At 32.2% G+C, this 12072-nt stretch overlaps 1 protein-coding gene across 1 annotated transcript; it reads left to right on the top strand.

Moving 5' to 3' along the window:
• Window positions 1–4589: 4589 nt before the first annotated feature.
• On the top strand, window positions 4590–10113 carry LOC132558552 (barH-like 1 homeobox protein). The gene is made up of 3 exons (XM_060223137.1): window positions 4590–5013; window positions 8096–8315; window positions 9870–10113. Exons 1-3 carry the CDS (start codon window positions 4590–4592, stop codon window positions 10111–10113), a joined length of 888 nt encoding a protein of 295 aa, XP_060079120.1.
• Window positions 10114–12072: the final 1959 nt, after the last annotated feature.

The raw sequence follows: 12072 nt of genomic DNA, 5'->3' as shown, positions 1-12072 counted from the left end.
TTTTTACTAACTTAATTCTATATGAAATTTATCAATTTGAGGTCGGACGAAATCTTATTATCTAAAGTACCTCAGTCACGGACTTGCATGAAGAGGATACATACTTATTTGTGGTTTTCAATCTTCAGCATTCTCATAGTCCCGTTGTCCTGTGAGTGAAAGAGGACAATTCATCCATTGCTCGGTCGACTCTGTAGTACCGTGTGGGAAGTTCCTTTGTTTTTTGGTTTTCCTCTTGTGTTTTTTCCCTTAGTTTTTTGTTTGTTTTTGTTTTGTTTTTTGTTTTATGCTTTTTTTTGTTCTATGGGATTTTTTTTGTTCTGTTTTTTCTTTTTTGTTTTGTTTCTTAAATTCCGTTCAATGAGTTAAAACTATAATGGATAAATGACTGACGATAGACTTGGTTTACTTCGTAACCCTCTTTGATCAAAATCACACAATTGTATCAATGTAAATTAGAAACACATCTGTCACCTTAGAGGAAGTTATGTCAAGCGCACGTGGTTAACAACTAGAAGTTACTCATATAAGCTGTAGATAAAGTATACAAACTCTGCGTACGTTGTGGTTTAAATTGGTTTGTAGGTAGGTTAAGTAGACTGTATCTATATCAGTACAAAACACAAAAACGGTGCCATCTACATATATTTATCTATATATTTCGTCTTCTTGACAAGACTGTTGTTCCTGAGAGCACAAACGTATGGTGTAGCGATTCGGTATACTAAATATATTTAAACAACGGAGTCGATCTATTTTCGATCTTGGCTCCACAAGTTTTCCCCTTTCTTTCTCTCTTTCTTAGTTGAATGGTATTTGTGCACCGGCTTTAAGATACAGGTTTCATTGTGCATGTGATTGTTCTATTTGCATTAGAACAATGGTCAAGCAGTACATATTATCCTAAATACAGTTCCATCGCTTTTGTCCTTCTTGTCCTTGTAAAATTTTCTTGGCAAAGAAGATAACTTTCCCTAGTACTACCGCTAATTCTTGGCAAAGGAGATAATTTTCCCTAGCACTACCGCTAATTCTGGGCAAAGAAGATAATTTTCCCTTGTACTACCGCTAATTCTTGGCAAAGAAGATAATTTTCCCTAGCACTACCGCTAATTCTTGGCAAAGAAGATAATTTTCCCTAGCACTATCGCTAATTCTTGGCAAAGAAGATAATTTTCCCTAGCACAACCGCTAATTCTTGGCAAAGAAGATAATTTTCCCTTGCACTACCGCTAATTCTTGGCATTTTTGTATCGTCCTCGTCATTTGACCCCTGATATTCTTAACCTAACTAAGCATATACTTTGCACACGGACCTTCGACCAAGCTTCATGCAAGTCCAATTTACCTACCGCACAGGGCTTAGAAAAGGGCGTTACCCCAACACGAAAAGGTGGAATTATATTAAGATTTATCCAAGACCTAAATCAACCATGGATAAACAGCAAAACTTCCGGACTTATCAGACTGGTGACGTCGCCGATAAAAAGTTACGTTTATACCACGGTCAAGAAACCTTTGGAGTCCAATAAACTTTCAAGGTGTTAAAACTATAAATAAATCACAATTTTTTAGACTTTGGAAACGAAAAAAATGCATCATAACAACAAGAACTAAAATCCGAAACTGCAAATTCTCTTTTGTTGATATTTCATATATGTAGGTAAACAATAAGCCCGAATGCTGTCCTTTAATAATGTCACTTAATTCATTTCCTTTGTTTATGTAGAGCTCAATTCTTCGTTAAGAGATTGAGTTAAGACTATTATTATTCTTACTTTGATATGTAGATAAAATATACTTTTTCCATTCTTGTATCTTTTTTCTTGATTTCTTTTCTTGAAATCACACTAATTTTTCATCTCTTATTTAATTGCTTTTTTCAATTTTGACATTCATTTGATATTGTTATGACGCAATCATCTGCAACTGAGTTCTATAAATAAACTTAATATCTCTGCGAGTATATTCTTTCACCTTATCTGAATTAATGTTTACACCCAAATATGAACCATATACAGATGTTCAGTAATCTCTCATCGAAGAGGTATTTCTATTCAGTCAAACTGCTTTCATTTAACAAAGAACGGTATGGTATTGTTTTGTTTGAAATACATCCATACAAACAAAATGATAAATATAAGCTAATTTTGCTTTGTACTGTGTTCTCTCTTAATCTATTATTTCGAATGATTACAGTTCTAAGGACAATTGTTAAAAGTTATAAACTGAATCGTTAAAGTGTTTAACAACAGCTTCTTTATGAAGCTAACACCCCTTTTATTTTATGAACTACAATACGAGAAAACTGAAGGGACTTTAATGAGAACTATGTGGCACTCCATTTTAAACATTTTTAGCTGTTCTCATTATTCTGCATTTTAAAACTGATAGTTTATTGTCATTTCAGTGATAATGTGCTGATTCATTACGAACCTAACAGAGAACACGTGATCGAAATTAAGACTAGTTCAAAATGAAAACAGACGTACTTGACAAAACAAGAATTAACTGTACATAATATGTTTTGTGTCCATGCAATTATATGATTGTCTTTTTAACTGAGAGAAAGTGGTTGGTTTGTTACTCTTATGATATGTTATTGAAAGTCAATTTAGTAATTAAAACGTACTTAAGACGTTTTCTTTTGATTGTTTTAAAGTATCAGTTTGCTGTGATTTGTTGACTAATTGTGTGTCCGTTGGGCAAGTCTTGGCTTAATTACAATTTGTACAATATGACGAATACAATAGAAATGAAATAGCAAGTGTCTTGTTTGGAGAAGAAATTATCCTTTCTTTCAAAATGCAAATACCAGTAATTATTGATATTTTTCTGACTTTGTAGGGGGTTAAATATTTGTGAGAGAGCAATTACCAAAAGGGGCTTTATCTTATCTCCTTTTAGTGTGAGTTATTACTTGAGCAATTACAAGTTTAATTTTTCTCTCCAATTATATTTCTTTACAAATGAAATTATCAACAAAGTTGACTGTCTCAGTAAACATTTGTGTTTCTTTCGTTTAAAACAAAACATTAGATATGTCAATTGCTTAATAGTTTTAAAGAGAACAAATTAGCATACTTTCGCTTTCCTCTTAACAGCATTATCACACTTGAACAATTAAGTAAAATCTCCTTCACAGTCATCAGTTGTTTTTAAATAACAAGGTTTTACAATTAAAATGGCTGTTCACAAAACCACTATATTGTTCAGTGATCTATGGTGTAAACTAATACTACGTCTATGATATTTACAAAGTCACGCAACGATAAAATAGATGATTCATCCAGCATTATCAGTCAACAAAAAACGCTAAACAAAAATATGAGGAATGCAGATAGGTTAAATATAGGAGTACTCACGATAAACGGTTACGTGGTGTGTCACAATACTTATAAAAATATGTTAAAGCATGTAATATAATTGATTTTTAGCAGCTATTCTTTTTCAAACACAAATTAGAATTCATATTTCAGAAATATTTGTGCAGCATAATAAAAGAAGTAGTATATATACATTCTGGAGAATCATATTGGGGTAACAAACACAAATATGATAAAAAAAGCTAAAAGGGAAAAAAAACCCAAACACACACACACACACACACCCTCACACACACAAACACACACACTCACACACCAAAAAGAAAACAAAACATCACAAACAAAAACAAATAAATAAAAAAACAAATAAAAAAGACGAAAAGAAAGGGACAAATTAAAAATAAGAAAGATACAAATTAGGGTACACTTTCTGAGATAATCAGTATAAATGCTTGACAAATGAGTCACTCCTTTTACCAACTGACACAAGTCAGCCATGCGATAAACATTACATACTTTACATAACATACCAAGATAATGTTAAAATGTATACAAACAAATCGATATATTTCTATTAAGAAATGTATATCATTATTGTTAAGAGTAGTCAAACTGTCCATTGGTAGAACATATTATTTCCCATATAGACAATTTAATTTCATCTTATACACTTTTTGATGCCTCAGATTATTCAATTGGCCAGTAATTTGTAATTAAATGAGTGATCCTGGCTTTTTTTTATTACGAAGATTGGTCAAATCACACCCTGGTGAACATGATCGCACCAAATAAGCTACAGACGAAACAGGCTTTATGGTGATGAAAGGACTAATTTTCAGCTAGATCCCTGCGACCGTCTCACTATCATTATCTTGTCTGCTTAGCGCTGTATCGATCTGATTGACAGATCCATTACCTGACTGTGGCTCCTCCCACCTTACACTGATTGGGCGAGGAGTCTCATCGCCAGATTCACACGGATGGTTAAGATTAGAAATACTAAATAGGATTTTCACTGCTAATGCCGAACAACAATTTGTTAACAATTTCAAAAATTGTGACGATGGGTATCATTTAAAAATGTATTTCACCTGTGACTCTTCACTCGCTGTTTGAAGAAGTAAGGAAAGGTACTGTCTACATCAGCTCTACTAGAATATTGTTAAGAAGTCGGTACAACTGAGATACTGATATTGTTTGCACCGCATTGTTGTAATAGTGGACAAACCTTATTGTTTTAATTAAAATATCACAGCCGGTAAAATGGCAAGTGGTAAAGAAAGACTAGAGTTTGCGGACTGTGGACACGATTCTGACTCGGAGAAAAATATAATGGATAACGAAAGTGTAGAGGACCGATTATCGCCTCGAATACCACCAGCGTCGCCGGAATCATCGGACTATGACGAGAGACTGTCCCTACCTATGGATTTAAAAACACGTCCAAGTGTTGACGGTACATCCGTATTAACTAATAAAGCAAAATCGTCATTTCTTATCACAGACATTCTCTCCAGTAGAAGTGAACAGAAGTATTCCAAAGACAATAGAAAATCGCATACTTGTCTAGATGCTATTGGACACCAGTGTAAGACTTGTAATATAGAACCGTCCAGAAAACGTAAAGAAAGATTCAGGGAAACGGACTCACCATCCCAGGAAGATTCAACAGACGAACAAGATGAAGGTTTGTGGTCATTCAAATGATTTAATATATCACACATTTAAAATATATACGTATACTATGTTACATCTTTATTTAATGCATAAATATTTTGAATTATGTCTTTTTTTGATATCATAATAACCTGTAAAGTTTTGATGTGACGCCTACGTTCAGGAATAAATTTGACATATATAAATGAAATTTGAAGGAAAGTTCTTTCTATGAACGTTATGTAAAAATATTGTCAAGAGTGTTTCAATATTAAAAACAGGCCGCAATTGCCTTGAAATTATGCAGTGATTGTGAGTATTAATTGGACAAACGTACAGCAATGCCGATGTGATAATTGTGTAAAACGTTTGTATGAAGTCGACAAACATGTTCTTCATCTTTAATAACATGCATTTGTACGCCTGTGATCCTGTCATAAGATGTATACGTATTCAATAAGCTTCTTACAGAATTCAACTTTCTTCTCAACAAACCTTCGCACTTGTCTGAACTTACCGGAGTTAATAACAATATTAAATATAAAGAGCTTGGAAAACGTGTACATCCTTTGAAGAGATTTGAGGCTTATGTGGTGGCATATGCACTGAAAAAATGTCATTTAACACAATGATACACAATATGAAATACATCCAACATATACATCAAGTTTCATTACACACTAAATAGTTCTTTAAACTCTATATAAGATTATACATTTGTGTAGCATTGTCCTAAAGATGATTAAGTATATAATTTATCGTATAAAAATGCATACATGAATATATATATTTGTAAACATATACGAACATATCAATTTAAATATACACATTTGTGTCAATATTTGATAAGAGTATGCATATAAGATATATCTTATAACCAAACTACATTTCAATTCAATATTTTAACATATAAAAAGAAATTAATGTTTAACACTAGCTGGTGGTATTGTTGATATGAAATGTTAAACACAACATTAAACCATATTTCAATTGAACTACTGTGTAACACAAATACCTTTTTTATTTAAACGGTAAATAATTTCTAACGAATGCAACAGTCTGGTCTGAAATCATGTATCTATCTCTCTCCACGATCATCACATTTTCACCTTAGCTTCATTACAAAACATAAGCTAGGAAATTTAAATGTATGACCTACGTTAAATATAATTGCCTTTTTATTGCTTTTCAAAAATGTATGCACAATCTCTTCCACCATAGCCAAGGTTCAAGTCGTGTCATTACACCTTCGATCAGTACAAGTCTCTACTATACTATTGAAATTCACCGGTTATAGACTTGATGGTAAATATTCGGCAATTTTTCGTACGATTTCAAGTACTTCTCTTTCATGATAAATTTTAAAATGTCAGAAAGATCATGGTTTTTAAATAATGTGGTTCGAAGGGATGCACGTGTCACACACATACCTTGCATTAATGAAGTTTTCCATTTATAACCTGAATAAACATCAATACAAAAGTAAATGAAATATTTTATATTAATGATATTGTCATATGTGATAACTTGATATTAGAGCTTAACTCTAGACGACATTAGCGGCTTGTACTTACAAAATACTTATCAAGAAAACACAGATAAAATTACAAAGTCAATGCTAATATAATTGTTATACATTTGTTGTAGAGAAGAATTTTAATTACGAATACATTTCAATACATTACTACTAAATCTTATTTGATCATTTTTAAACGTGATACGATAAAATACCTATATTTGAAGCCATATTAATTACAAAAAAATTGTATACACAGATCTAGTTGTATAAACCAATTTTTAATTTCTACACAAATAACACCTACAGGTGCATTGTTCTGGCTAATTATCAGCGTTGGTGATACATTTGCACCTGCTGACATACCCACATGTTAATTTTACGATAAACACTGATGATATTTTACGTGATTTGACACCTAGCCATTTTCGAGATATTATACATTAATAAGGTACTGCGCTAAAGCAGGCAGTATATTGCTTGTCAAGTAGTAATTGGTTTAATTAATAAAACATCGCACAAGCCAAGGCCGGGGAGTCTTATAATACAGGTGTAACAGTGCAATGTCCTGTTACAGGGACCGGGCGGCATATTTTACCGGCAACACAAAACTTAATGTTACCTAACGTGTATTAGTATTATAACGGAATTTTCTGTAATCTATCTCGGCGATATTTTGTTTGATAACAAAAGATATATACGTTAACAGTAATATCTAGCTGGTTTCTAAAACACCTTACGGGCGAATTAGCACGCTATGAAGTAATTGTAAATTTAACTTTTTGGGATTTCTACTGTAAAGTACAGATATAATACTTTGTGAACTGGCATTTAAATTTATTTACGTTTTGGAGAGAGAAATGAGTATAATTAACATTGTGCATATGACGATTGTATTACACACTTAATAACAATAAAATGAAATATTTTTTGTCTTTTGTTTTGTCTCAATATGGTATTATAAAAAAAGCACTGCAATATGTTGAGGTACAAAAACAATGGTTCACGGCCTTAGGGCGATACAGGTCTTTTTGTATCACAGATGCTCTACCTGGGAGAATAAAAGAGGTCAGAGACAGTGAAATCAAAGCAGGCTATGAGAACACTATCTGATAATACATTAATGTTAACGCCTCGATGCGCGAAACCATCCACATGTTTTGCCTTGCTTAAAATGGACATCTGTCAATAACGCTGTTCATAACAATTGTATAATAATCAAATTTATTCATTCCTCGTCACATTATCACTTTAGTTAAATGGTGCTTGATACTAATGCTGTTTCACTGCCATTGTTTGTCTATCATTGAAAATACTGTTTATACCACAACGGAAATTTAATGTTTTAACAAAATTGTTGTTTCCAAAAGAATATTTTTAATGTTTTCATGAACTTTCGAAAATAAATTTTTGAATCAGATGTTATAGAAGAAATCACACCGCTATTGATAATATTTTTCTTTTGTTCATGTTTCACCCTAGTTTTATCGAATTTGTGTTTGAGTTACGTTTGTGTTAGTATGTCGATATTTTCTTTGTTGTTTTCTTAATAAAATAATACGGATCGCTTTTAATTTATTTCCCAATTTTTCCTCAGAATCCTCAGACAACAGGCAATGTGGTCCTGACGGCTCATCTTTATGCTCAAAACACAAGAAGCCCAGAAAGGCTAGAACTGCATTTACAGATCACCAGCTGAACTGTCTAGAGAAAAGCTTTGAGAGGCATAAATATCTAAGTGTACAAGACAGAATGGAACTGGCAGCTAAACTCAACTTGACGGACACTCAGGTGAAAACCTGGTACCAGAATAGGAGGTAAATATCATGACACATATTCATCAAGGACATGTCTAGAATCAACTTTTGTACAGTAGTTAAAATGGTTCTACAAGATTTTATCTTGATTCAAAAAACATTTTGTAAATGATAAGATTTAACTCATTAGAGGCTGAAAGATTATATATCTTAAAAAATTGCAATACCACATTCATCCGAATATATTTGTCTGTATTGAAGCATAAATTAAAAAAAACAACAAACAAAAAAAAAAAAAAAAAAAAACAAAAACACACACATATGTTTATGTATATATATTAGAGTGAAAATATCTATTAATGTAGTTTTCAGTAACGACAATTAAGTGTTAAGACTTGAAACTAACAATAAATATGTGTAGTTGAGGCGAACAAAGAAACCCTTTTTCTCTTGCAAACGTAGCAAATGTTAAATGGAAAAATAAAATTCAACTACATGGTAAAATATTGGTGTGACGCAGATTTATAATGAATAATTTGATAATCTGAATAGTAAACTTACAGAAAGATAAGTATTTAATATTATAATATGGCAGTGAAAGCCCATCACTTATTATAGACATAATAACTCATAATAACATATGATTTCAAAATTTACATCTTCACACTTCCGTTCAGATAATACCGATTCACATCATACTAAACTTGTATATTTTTCTGTGAATAATGTGGTTGCATCAAACATTTTAGAGGCAAAATCAAACGCTTTATGAATACTTTTCGTAATTTTTTTTCAAAACTTCCTAAATTAGTTTTTCATTTGTTTGTCATTTGTACAATCTTTGATAGAAATCAGAAACAGTGATCAAGAATAAAATCAAAGCTGGAGTTGCTACTTTAGCGTTTAAGCAGTCTGTGAGACAATGTAGACGGCCAGACATTGCCTGGCTAATATAGATTATGACAGAGCGAGACTCACTGTAACGTCTTCTGTTGGCCAATCGGAAAAGATTTTAATGTGCCCGGAAGGCTATAACAACTGCGCAAGCAAGTCTTTCTGCTTGAATGAGTAAGTTGCGGAAGCTCGATAATTGTTCCGACAACTCTTAATTAGCAATGAAGTAAAGATTGTATTTACGCGTTGTTGTCTCCGGAAGAGAAATGCAAAATGCTTTAATAGTATAAATCAGGAGTCAGCTCTGTTGAGTGACAAAATCCACCAAATGTGCCAAAATTTCTTATTGATAGCGCTTAGGTTCCAGGAAACGTTGTCCAATAAACTGATGCCATTTTTTCTGCTCTCTGCGTACAGTTGCAATGCATTCAATAATGCTTAAAAGAAATAGATGGTATATGTATATGAAAAATACATAAATTAAAAAAAACGCCATTGTTAAAACAATTCAGAAAAATATCCAATCTGTTCCCGAGATTAAATAGTGACCAATTTAAAAATGAGTATAGATATTACTAGCACTACAATCACCAACTTCCTTAATGTAAAACAAACTGTGTTGATAAGAAATGAAATCTGATTTTCAATAAAAGCGTAAAGTTTGAATTGTATGTGTATGCAATATTTATTTCATGCAGTTGACGGGATAATATTTTTCAGGACAAAGTGGAAAAGACAAACATCGGTTGGACTGGAACTCTTAGCAGAAGCCGGAAATTACAACGCTTTCCAAAGACTCATGCATTCTAGCAATTATTGGTCTCCCTATCACCAGCAGGCCGCGCGAATGATATCGACACTCGATTCATATTACTACCGGTCCGGAAGTTCCACAGCACTATCTTCTCAACGGCCGATGATGCCGCGGATGTACATCCCTGGAATGAGTTCTTTGCCTTCTTGACCTGAACGTGTTATTCTTTCGCGTTGATGACTAGACAGACAGTATTCACGTCATCGAAAAATATCAAGTGTTATGATAATTTAAAGCATTTTGAACTTATCAAAATATTTTAGTAACTAATTTATCATTGTTACCTTGTCCTTCGTTGACATGCTTAAACGACACGATAAAAGACAGAAACCATTTGGCTGTGTCATGATGATGCAGCAATCAAAACAGATATTCTATACTTCTGACAAGTAAACATCTTCAGCAAATATCCATTCAACATTTTACAATCTAACCATGGAAACATTGGTGAAAGATTTTTTTTCACTATTACTGATTAGGGACAACATCAGTCTGGGTTTATTCTGAAGAAAATGGAATTAATATTTAATTCAAAATTATGCAGATAGAGGTTTTTTAGTCTGTGAAATGAAGTGCAGCTTCACTCAGCGACGTGATATAACACGTGTGTTGTTAATTACAACATCAAAGACTGATTTAATACGTACATGTTTTAAGATGTGCAAAAAGTCGATAATAAGTTTTAATTATTTTGCACTTTACATTACGAAAAAAACTAAAAAGATAATCGTTGTAATAAAAAACTGAGGTGAATGGCGTTATTTTCTACAAATAATTTTCTGGTACAACTGTACTTCATCACTTCTTGAAAATAAAATTTTCCTGTTTTTTAATGTAATACTATAACAATACATAAAATTAGCACAAAGATTTGATTTCCATGATGCTCCTGTAGACAAATCTACCGAACGATTGTTTCCAGTGACTACAACTTATCGTTTATATATATTGGTCTTGCATTGATACTGGAATATTATTGTTCATTAATGTTTTTTTTCTTCGTCAAACAATCACATACGTCACATAAATATTGTACTGTTTCTAATTTTTGTCTGGAATGTATGCACGCCATTATCATTGCGCCCTTAAAGGGAACTTATTTTGAACCCTAAAAGGGACTTATTTGAACCCTAAAAGGGAACTTATTTTGCTCAAATACCTTGAAATCAATGTGAGCGACTTCTGTGTGAATACCTAATTATCCTAGTAACCGCATCAGTTTTTGTCTACATCTCATTAATTCATTGCGGATTTCATACATATAAAATGTTGTTGTAAAATGTGTAAATAAAATTCTTAATTTATTTTACTTGTGTTGTTTTCTGATTAATCCATTGTTAAACTAAATGCCAGCCAAAAGTTGAATAAATTTACGGTTATGTGTGCATTTTCATTCACAGATGAGGATAAAAAATGGAAAAATATTTACAAGTCCCGATACCGATAACGTATCAAAACGATTTACTGTGTAGAGTGACGTCCTCACATGTTGACTCACAATAACGAATGCCACTTCACGATTTGAACTTTGACCTACACCATGTTTCTATGAGATTTTCAAATTTATTATAATGTAATTATACTGGCTCTTAAACTTACGACAAACAATGCCAACACCATACACAACCTAATATATATGTGACATACAATATTTCCGTAAGCTATAAGTTTTTTAATCCAACATTAGAAATGAAATAGATTAATTAAAATAATTTTCACATTAAGACAATTTAACATTTCCGAGCGCATGATACACACAGCATTATGTAAATAAACAAAAGCAAAAAAACGCAATTCATAATTCATCATAAAATAATAACGCATGCTTCATTTAATCTTCTTTGTTGATCAACTCGATAAAATTTCAAGATGGATACTGTGTTGATGTTCATCAAACTACAATAGAAACCACGTATTCCCAGTAACTGTAATATTACATTGAGTCTAAATCTCTATATCCCAACATTGGACGCCATAACTTCAATCTTAAATTATGAATGTACTTGTCATGTACAAAGTAACATAAAATTTAAGTACTGCCATGCAAAATTTAACATAAATTTATGAACTGCCGTGCAAAATGTAACATACATTTATGAAAGTTGTGCA

This window comes from Ylistrum balloti, unplaced genomic scaffold, assembly GCF_031769215.1.
Source record: "Ylistrum balloti isolate Yb309-2 unplaced genomic scaffold, AGI_CSIRO_Ybal_v1 Utg370794, whole genome shotgun sequence".
NCBI lineage: Eukaryota > Metazoa > Mollusca > Bivalvia > Pectinida > Pectinidae > Ylistrum > Ylistrum balloti.
This window is presented reverse-complemented; position numbering and strand designations above follow the sequence as displayed.